This window comes from Elaeis guineensis, chromosome 12, assembly GCF_000442705.2.
Source record: "Elaeis guineensis isolate ETL-2024a chromosome 12, EG11, whole genome shotgun sequence".
NCBI classification, from domain to species: domain Eukaryota; kingdom Viridiplantae; phylum Streptophyta; class Magnoliopsida; order Arecales; family Arecaceae; genus Elaeis; species Elaeis guineensis.
Genome location: NC_026004.2, coordinates 8,198,359 through 8,209,024, shown reverse-complemented (window position 1 = coordinate 8,209,024; position 10,666 = coordinate 8,198,359). Strand labels below are relative to the sequence as shown.

The window sequence follows — 10,666 nt, the reverse complement described above, 5'->3', positions numbered from 1 at the left end:
TCAGGAGACAATCGATTAAAAGGATGTGGGGGAAGGGGTGCTCCAGATTGAGAGTAGAATGTACCCATCTTGGGCTATCTCTCCTCCCTTTTATTCTAAAAAACTTTGCCGGCTAGCTCTTTTTCATTTTTAAATAAAGGGGAGTGAACCAAAAACATTTGTTGTTGTCAAAGATCTAAAAGAAAATGAAAATAGAATTTATATTAATTTTTTTTTTTTTTTTAAAAGTAACAACTATACCAAACACCACCTAAGTCTTTCATATAGGTGATTCTTTCATATTTTTCATTAAAGGTATGTCCGGATACAAGAAAAATTTCTTAAAAAACCTAGCTTTTTTTTTTTTTTTTGGAAAATCCAGCTTTCTATTTGTTTGTTTTATTTAAGGAAAATTTTACATTTTAATGCAAAAGTCTTGTTTTCTCATTTTCTTTCTCATGATAAGATCTTCCTCAATCGAAAAGCAACTTGCTTTTCAGCCCTTGTGGCTACTGTGAACCTTACTCCTTGTGGCTACTTTGAACCTCACTCCTGGAATTTGAAGCAATTGTTGTAACGTTGTTAAAAATGCTGAGCGTCATGCTTTCTTACATGATAAACTCGGGTCCGCTTGGAAATGATAGGCTTCTTTCTTTCTTTTCTAACTAACACTCGGTAGAAAAGCTTCTTCAGTTCCTCCTCTCCGTCATCTTCTAAGAGTAGAAGAAGAAAGTGGCGAGTTGTAGGGGTACGGAAAGAGACCATCACCATGCTCTATAACCATGCCATAGTGCAAGACCTTTGCCGTTGCACCAAATTGCAACAATGTTGGGCCCCCGAGAAGGAGAGAGAGGGTTTGACAATGGAGGCTTAGTGGTGGTAACCAGTGGGCCGGGAGAGTACAGGCTTTGGGCCGCTTATCCTTCCCTCAGTTCGGCCTCACGAAATGGAAATCGGCGTATGGGATTCTACTTAGCAAATCCTGGCCTAACAGCTAGTGGGAGCTTTGGAAAATTCTAGAAGGAAAATTCGTAACTGAATAGTTTATGCATACGGTTTCTTCGGAATTGCTGAATTCTATTTTTTTTTTTTTAAATATCAGTGTTACAATGTCAGGATTCATTAGAACTGTGAGGATTATAAGAGAAAAATCTCACGCTTGCTGGCATTTTGAATTTTTAACTTATCTAGGAGATCAACAGGATAATTTTAGAGGGAGTATTTCATGTATACGGGTATTTTGGTATGGCAAAAGATTAAAAATTTGAAAAACAAAAATATTAGCATTTGTTAGGATGTTAGAGTTGATTAGAAACTGTTAGGATTAGAATAAATAACTGAGAGTCCTTAACCTCCGGAAGACGAAGTAGGATGGAAGCACCACGTAGAATCTCCCCTATAAATCCAAACTCATTCTTCTCTTACAAACTATTCATTTTTATTCTCTCTCATTCAAACAACTCAAGAATGGCTATGTTCTCCTTCGTCTCAATCTTTCTCTCTATCTTCCTCCTCTCCTCCTCAGCCATTGTTGAGCCTAGAAAACTCCTGCACCATGAGGAATCATCTCAACAGTTGGCTGACATCGTAGACCGGCTTCCCGGGCAGCCGGCGGTGAACTTCCGGCAGTATGCGGGGTATGTGACCGTCAATGAGACCCATGGAAGGGCGCTCTTCTACTGGTTCTTCGAGGCCACCGAGGACGTCGACAAGAAACCTGTGCTTCTTTGGCTCAATGGAGGTATATGTGCCAGCCTTTTGTTCCATCTTAACTTGTTTCTATTGTCATTTCTACAACCAACTAACTTTCATGTTATGTCTCAGCACATATATGTTTTTTTTTTTTTCTTTTCCTTCCCCTTCTCGGGTTTCTTCTTATCTAAAGAGTTAGATTTCATTCTTTCGATCAAGTTTTAGATGATGATACTGCTGGAGAAGAACCTCTATAATATCCCTTCCATGCTGCATCCATCTTTCAACTTTTGTAGAAGTTATCATGGTTCAGATTCACCATATAAATTTAACAATATAAATTTAACAGTGACCTTCTCTTCCTCCCAAGATATTTTGTTGGTGAGACGTAGATTTGGTTTCTTGTTGCTTCTTTCTCTTGTTTCTTCTGCCAGTTGGAAGTTTGACCAACACGAAATTTATCATTTACTCAAGCACTGTTAGGTTGACTACGTGTTGTCATTAATATAACCATGTGAAGAAGATAGCTGACCTTCCTTAAAATCTCTCAAAACAGGAAGCCAGAGAACTCCCTTGCAAACCTTATGATATTAAATCATTGTTCACCTTCTTTCATTCTGTCAACAGCATATAATTCCACTGCCCATCGGATATTCTTTTAGGGATCTGCATTATTTTGGCTGCAGTTTACGCAAAGTTTCTGGTATGACCTTGACTTTTTAACTTCCTTCTCTATTATTCAACTATAAATTTAATACACGTATAGATTGACTATGAACTATCAAGCACCATGTTTCTTTATGCAACTGGGGAATGATCCTTATACTTTCTGTGTAAGGTTAATACTGAATAGAATGTAAGAATTTAGTTGTTTTTTTTTTTAATGGAAATATTAATATCTATGTTAAGAAGTCGCCAAACCTACTTCATGGACTTCCAGAAGACTATTAATATCAGGTTACCGGAAGACTGGAAAAATTACCATCGCTATTTAGTTTGCACAAAAAAAAAAGTCACCCGACTGTGTTTGAAATCGAAAAGAAGAAATATAAGCAACTGACAAAAATGTGTTCTGTTTTGCAATGTATATTTGTTGATTATTTGGCAACAGTAGGTCGACTTATTTCCTCTTTTTCTTTGTTGTGATTAGAATAACCAAAGAAGAATCAGTAGTAGAAGCATGGATAGGGTCGCTTTATTGATTTCTCTTTGATTGACTGTGTCAACTTCTTGGTGCATGATACTGTTACCATGTATGATGATAACATCACAACTAACTCCTGCATCAGAATATGTAATTTTCTTTCTTTCTTTATCTTCCAATAGAAAGGAAGCTTCCTACCAAGGTGTCAGGGACCCTATCAATTTATTCTTCCCCCTAAATTATTGCTTCTTGGCAGTCGGGTTTCAATGTGGATCTGAAGTTGATCTTAATTAGCTGTCATTAATACTTTTTTTTTCTTTTCTTTAATTTCAGGACCTGGTTGTTCTTCCATTGGATATGGAGAGGCAGAGGAGCTTGGCCCTTTCTTGATGCAGAAGGGCGTGCCAGAGCTCAGATTTAATGAGGAGTCCTGGAACAAAGGCAAGACCACCTCACTCGCTGCAGAAAATTTCTTCCTATTTGTGAATCAACATCTCTCTGTAGACACCCATGTACATACATACAAACATAGGAGATGGGCCCTCCATTAGCCGCCACATTTTGCTAATAAATAGAATGTGTGTATACTTGCACGCATACATACATACATACATATGTAAATACATACAAACGTAGCATACATGCATATATGCATAAATGTGTATATTTGCGTGTGTAATTTGTTAAAAATGTGTCCAAAAGACCTGCCACCAGGTTTTAACTTGTTCAGCGTCAGGTCAGGTTCGTGTTTTTGTTTACAGCCTCAATGAGTGAAGAGAATAGAGTTGGACCTTATTTAACCTCATGAATATGATTGAAGGTTCAAATGTTAATGTGGGTATGTATAATTTTGCTGAAATAGAATTAATGTAATATCACTTTATAAATGCATTTTACTAATAAGGAGGAAAAGAAAAACAAAAGTTTCCCACAGTTCATGAATTTGATAGTATATTCTGCATCAGTTTCCCAAAGTTCAGGACCTGAACTTAGAACAACTAGGTGAGTATTACTCTAAGTCTTGCTTTCCAAATCCTATGTAAGAAATAGTTACTGAATTCATATTGAAAAAATTTCTTCTTTCTTCTTCTTTTTTTTTTTTTTTTTTTTAACGTTGAAGAAATTGCTTCAAATTAATTTGTCTTGGTAATAATCTAATATTTACACCCATCGCTTGCTTTATGCTTTCATGGTATTTTTTTAAAACTTTTTTATGTTTGAATTTTCTTTATAAAAAAAAATCAATCTTGAATAAGGAAATTGAAAAATTATAGCAATATTGTCTTTTTGTTTTTTTCGATAAAAAGAGTGGGCAAGCCTAACCCAATTCGAGTTAATCAATCAACACTCAGTAAGCATGCAGTAGTTTATTAACCATATCCTGTGATTCAATTTTCAGAGGCTAATTTGCTTTTCCTGGAGTCACCTGTTGGCGTGGGATATTCTTACACAAACACAAGCTCTGACTTGTTTGTGCTTGGTGATGAAATCACTGGTAAGTCTAACAATGATGTAATAGATTAACAATAAAAGTTTTATTTTTCTAATCTTATTGTTCATAATTATTTTATCATTTTACTAACTTTTTTTCTGTTGTTATTTTCAAAGCAAACGATTCATATGCATTTCTTGTCAATTGGTTCAAGAGGTTTCCACAGTTCAAAACCCATGACTTCTACATTGCAGGGGAGAGCTATGCAGGTAGATAATAATATCATTCTTATTATCTTTTATATTATAATTACTTGATTACATAGTAAATATTTTCTAGAGTTGGAGCATTCTTTTTAATTGTCACCTTTCATTAGGACACTATGTTCCACAACTTGCGGAGAAGATCTTTGATGCAAACAAGAATGGTGATGAAGATAATTACATCAATTTCAAAGGTTTCATGGTAAGCGAGACTCCGTGAAGCACAAAGGATATTTACCATACAACTTTCAAGGGAACTAATTCCCATTAAGAAAAATTGACTTTTAATTGAGCCTTCATTTCAGATTGGCAATGCATTGTTGGATGATGATACGGATCAGAGGGGAATGATAGACTATGCCTGGGATCATGCTGTCATCTCTGATCGAATGTACCATGACATCAAGAAGGGCTGCAATTTTAGTGATCCGGAAGAAACTGGCACTTGTGGTGATCTATTGGAAGGATTCTTTGAAGCTTATAATGTCATTGACCTGTATAGCTTATATGCCCCGGTATGTCCTGAAGATTACAACTCCACCTCCTCTCATCAGCTAGGCAAGATCAAAGGCAGCAAGTTTAGGTTCTCCAAATATGTAAGCCTCTCACTTGCTACTCCTACTGAGTAATCTGTTACCAAAGAAAGGGTCCATCTGACAAAACATAGTTTATGATAAAGCAAATTATGGTTTATGATCATCACTGATCATAGTTTTGTAAACAAAGCATGGTCAAACTATAAAGAAGCTTTTACATGGTTTCTCCAACTTTCTAAAAAGTAACTTCAAATTCTCTTGACTCCATTATTCTGCTAATGTGCCATGCATCAAGCCACAAGCCCAATTGAGTTCTCAATCCTACATTTTGTAGTCATTTATACAAAAATTTATTTTTGGCTCACTTTTAGGCTGGTGTAGCTTCTGAAATTTGATAAAATAATGAAGTTATCCTGATCAGTGACTGCGTCATGAAATCTGAATTCGCCTTCCTTTTTTCTCCTGATAATTTACAGAAACTGTGGCACCGGAGGTTGGCTGGCTATGATCCATGTGTCTCAGATTACTCCGAAACATACTTTAACCGGCCAGATGTGCAAAAAGCTCTGCACGCCAATGTCACAAAGATTGGATACTCCTGGACTCATTGCAGGTACAAATATCTAATTAACCAAGAGGAAAACTTTCCTGAAAATAATTATCTTAGTAGTTTCAAATATGGGCAGTAAGCATTACAGTTTTACAATTCTTGTCCAATATGTCTGATTCAAGCCAAACATTTCTTTCTTTTCCCTCCCTAAAATGCTCGGAATTGTAACAAAAACCAACTTCTGCACACGTTTATATTTCTGTAATTCTTTTGAGTACAATTCTACAAGTCCTCTTTATGACTAGTGGCTACAATTTTGTGATGTCAGCGATGTGATCCTTAGTTGGTATGACTCCCCAGATTCCATGCTCCCAACCCTTCGGAAACTCATTGATGGAGGAATTAGAGTTTGGGTATTCAGGTGAAAATCTTTCAGAAATAATGCTTTATAAAACTTCTATGTGCTGCAAGCATTGATAGCTTGCAGAAGTTTGGAATGCAAGATGCGAAATTGACAAGGATGCATAGATCTTATTCCCAATGTTTTGGTTAATATATTCATTAAAAAAAAAAAAGGTTAAGATTTTTTTCTTATTATATATTTGTATGCTTATCTGATTTTTGTATGAACTCGTAGTGGCGACACTGATGGAAGAATTCCCGTCACTTCAACGAGATACTCATTAAACAAGCTTGGCCTCAACACCACTCAAGATTGGACACCATGGTACACCAGCAAACCGCAGGTATGAAATATTTTTGCATCAGTTTTATCTTTACTTTCTCTATTACATTCTAATTTGCATTCTATTAGGTTGGTGGTTGGACAATTGTTTATGATGGACTGACATTTGTTACGGTCCGTGGCGCCGGGCATCAAGTTCCAACTTTTAAACCAAAGCAAGCACGGCAACTTGTCAGTCACTTCTTGGCAAACAAACAAATGCCTTCCTCGCCATTTTAGCTTCTCATCTATTGTTCTTATTAGGTTTTAGGTGTATTTCTTTTTTTTTTTCCCTTGATATTTGCTTCAATCTCTCAAGCTACATCCATTAGAAAATAGTGATCTTGGTAGTGGCCATTGGTCTGATTCAGAAGTTCCTAATCGGCCAAGGCATGTTATTAGGTATTCTAGTTGTGTAGATGACTATTAGTTGCCAAAAATTTTATTTTGTGCAGTTATATTAGTGACAATGAATGTGGTGTGGCTTTGGATCTTCTAGTTTTAATTTCTTGCAGATTTGTTGATGAGGTATTAGGAGTTAGATGAAATGCCATGTAGGTTCTAATAAAGTTCAAAAGGATGTAAAGCTACCTAATTGTGCTGCCCTATGATTAGTATCATGAGAAACGTGGAGCAAAATAAAAACCACACATCCTTTCACTGAATGCGATATATGCGTAACAATTAAAGAGCCCATCTTTTTCGATACAAATATCATATATTTTTTGCATATTCAAGCTTCTAAGCTTCCGCATAATTTTGTGACTAAAATTTTGTGACCCAGAATTTCTTGTGACATTGCCAAGTAGAATCAAAAAAGCAAAAAAAAAAAAAAAGAAAAGTAGTATTATATGATCAAAGGTTCAACTCCACATCCCCACCCCACACCAACATCAACAACAACAGCAACAACAACAGAAAAAAAAAAAAAAAAAAGAAAAAAAGAAAAATCGAACAACGGCAATTGGAAGCAAATTCGTGGGACAGCTGACACGACGCGTTAACAATAATTCTAATCGATTATTTTTGTTATGCTTACCCAGAATATTCCATACAAACCGTAGAATTTTTAGGCAAGAATTCAGGCTTGCCTAACTGGGAACAAATTCCAGTCATTTTCTATCTTTAATTTCTATCTTTAATGCATGACCTCAACGACAAATCCCACGGGACACATATTTGTCCAACCAACACCTAAAACACCTAAAACGTGGCCTCACGCTAACGGACCATTATAAACTGCTCACGCGTTAAAATTGTTTTCTCGTATAAGACTGAAACAAATTCTCTCCGATACTTGCCTATAAATACTTCTTTGCAGCATCCCACCAAGGTCATCACCAAGCTCTAGTCCTCCAAAAAATCTAAAGCCTCGTCTTCATTTGCTCTCTACAAGAAAATGGCGAGAGCTAATTTCTTCCGCTTTGCGATGGAGGTCGCTCCACCGCAGCTGGTCTCAGTTAGGAAGCTTAAGGTATCGAACATCCTCGAGACGATCCCCGAAGAGGAGATTGATCCCATCTAAAGCATTTCCTCTTGGAGGATGGCGTTGGGGAATGAGAATTTGATGGAAATTCCTTCTCTTTTCGTCTATGTACATGTGGCAATTTTGTTTACCTTTTTCTTTTTCTTTTTTTTGCCCCTCTCCTTCCTGTATTTGTTATCCTAAATTATTCATCAATTATAAAGCAAAGTTAGATTATATATAAAAGAAATTACAGAGGTGACAGTGTGCATTGTGAGTTGGATTTGTTAAGTTGCACGTGCTCTCATTGCTAAATGGATTGAAGGGCGCAAGGTGGAGCTTCCACTAAGTTCGAATTCTTTATCAAATGCGCATCACATTCTCGCACGGAGTTCGGTTGTTCCCCGAGAATGCTGGTGGTGAGCATAAGATTAAAAAAAAAATAAAAAGATAAAGGAAACGAGGTTGCGCGCCATGAGGTCTTGTTGGGGACCACAATAAGGACTCAGCTGTATCCTTTTATAATATATCCAAGATTCTTTTATGCTGACTGCTGAGTTTATGCTAATATTAATTTTACACACTTCCTGGCCGCAATTACGCTAGGCTACATACTTTTTTGTCGCTCTTTTTTATTGGAAATTTTTGGATCTAATTTGTTGACTTGACAAACTTCTTCAGCACTTCATGCAGGGATCTTTACATTCATTTGTTGTTTTAAATTACTATAATTTATTAAAATGAATCTATGAAAAGTCCAAACCATCTAAAATAAACTGACATTATTAAAATTCTTATTTTGCCACATTAGTTTACAAAAAGCAAAAAGCTGTAAAATGATTAAAAGAAGATGAATAAAAAATGTATCAAAAAATCCCAGCATATCGTAGATGAACTCTATCATTTTTTTTATTATGAAGAAACTAATTAAGGTACAATTTATTTCTAACTTATTAGCAGCAACATGTCAAGCAAAGAATTATGATTATAGGAATAAATCTGTATTCTATACATAATAGCAGTGTTTATCTGTATTTTTTATTTATTTTATACCAGAAAAGATAGGCAAAGTTTAAGGAGGATTTTTCCAAGGTGAATCATAATTATTTGATTTATATTTCAAACAGTTTTTTAGTAAGATATTTCAAATGGTTTAAGGCAACCTAATTTTATTTTTTTTTGTGTAAATGGTAGTCTCTCTTAGCATATTTCATCAATTTCTTTTTCTTTTTAGCAAAAGACTTTTCCGCCGAAGGACGATTGGAACCGCTAAAAGTCTTAATCATGGCAGCGAGCAAAAGGACGAAACAATTAAAAATGACATCCACGGTTCACGAGCCATTTATAATATATCCAAAAAAAAAATAACAACACGTGGCGTAGTACGCACGGTCCAGATTCCGAGCACCTTCCTAGCTCCCAACCTCACGCGCTAACCACCCATCTGGTCAACTTGACCGGCATTATACCTTATACGTCCTCTACACCTAAAAAATTGTATAAAGAACAAACATCTCCATACGAGAAAAAAAATTAAATGATGGAACGACTTAGATCAATACTTGGTTTTCTTAATAATAAATAAATTTTAATATTAAAAAATATTTTAATACTTGATGTGTATGACTGTATGTCAAAATTGAATTAAAAAAATATTAAAAATATAACAATAATAATAATTTTTTACCAGTATTGCTATCTCTAAATGTCAAGTATCTAACCGTAAGAAGATAAATGACCATCAAATAATTACTAACTCTAAACATCTATTATTGATCATTAAATAATATATTATATATATTTTTAAAATAATGTACTGTATATACTCATGACTATCATATTGGATAGCTATCAATCTCCATACGGCATCGTGAAAGGAATCCTGCTCATTTTTTCGGATAATTCATAAGAGTTTTTATGAATAAAATATCTATTGTATCCCTAATTAACATCTGGCAATTCTGATTTGCTTGTTAAAAAAAAAATCTAAAAAACTTCTAGACTTTTCTACATTTAATGCATGCACCCAGCCACAATTCCCACGGTACACATACTTTTCCAACTCCACCCAATGCAATTATATGTGGCCGAAAACCAACGTCCATTAAAGAACGCCCACGCGCTAAAAATTGTGGTGCTCGTCCTGGGTAGACCATTCAGCGCATCCTCTTCAACAAACACTGACTCTGTATCAACTTCCTCCACCACCTTTTATGCTACTTCATTGGATCCAACAATCCGAGGATCCAGATCAATTCAAATACAAAATATTCTTCCACGTACAAGACTGACACGAATTTCCTCCAGTAGTTGCCTATAAATACGCCTTTGATCGTTCCAGTGTTCCACAAGGGCAATCATCCAACCTCCAGTCCTTAAAAAATCTTTCAAGAGGCTCCTCTTTCATTTGTTCCCCCACTCCTCAAGTCCCTACAAGCATCCCATGGAGAGTGCTCTCATCTTCCGGTTTGCGATGGAGGTTGCGCCACCGCAGGTGGTCTCGATTGTGAGGTTCAAGGCATCAAAGATCTTGGAGACGATTCCTGAAGAGGATATCGATCCATTGTAAGGCTGTTCTTTTGGAGTATGACGGCAGGGAAATGAGAATTTTGATGGAAATCCCTTCTCTTTTCGTCTATGTACAGATGCCTAGTTTGTGACACCGTTTGCTCCCTCCCTTTTGTGTATTTGCTATCGCAAATTGTTTATTAATTATAAAGCAGAGGTATTGTTTTTATATGGTGGAAGAGATGTGTTTTTGGTGGTTCAGAGGATGTTTGTTGATGGAGTTAAGATGTTTGTTTTTCTTTTTAGCAAAAGACTTTCCGCCGATTTCTACCCGAGAAAAAAAAAAAAAAAACTTTCCGCCAACACGTGATTG

At 35.8% G+C, this 10,666-nt stretch overlaps 1 protein-coding gene across 1 annotated transcript; it reads left to right on the top strand.

The window, feature by feature from the left end:
- Positions 1–1,432: 1,432 nt before the first annotated feature.
- On the top strand, positions 1,433–6,778 carry LOC105055434 (serine carboxypeptidase-like 34). Its single transcript, XM_010937241.3, has 10 exons — positions 1,433–1,720; positions 3,149–3,256; positions 4,215–4,310; positions 4,424–4,516; positions 4,624–4,712; positions 4,816–5,106; positions 5,523–5,659; positions 5,925–6,017; positions 6,234–6,342; positions 6,411–6,778. Exons 1-10 carry the CDS (start codon positions 1,447–1,449, stop codon positions 6,558–6,560), a joined length of 1,440 nt encoding a protein of 479 aa, XP_010935543.1. The 5' UTR covers positions 1,433–1,446; the 3' UTR covers positions 6,561–6,778.
- Positions 6,779–10,666: the final 3,888 nt, after the last annotated feature.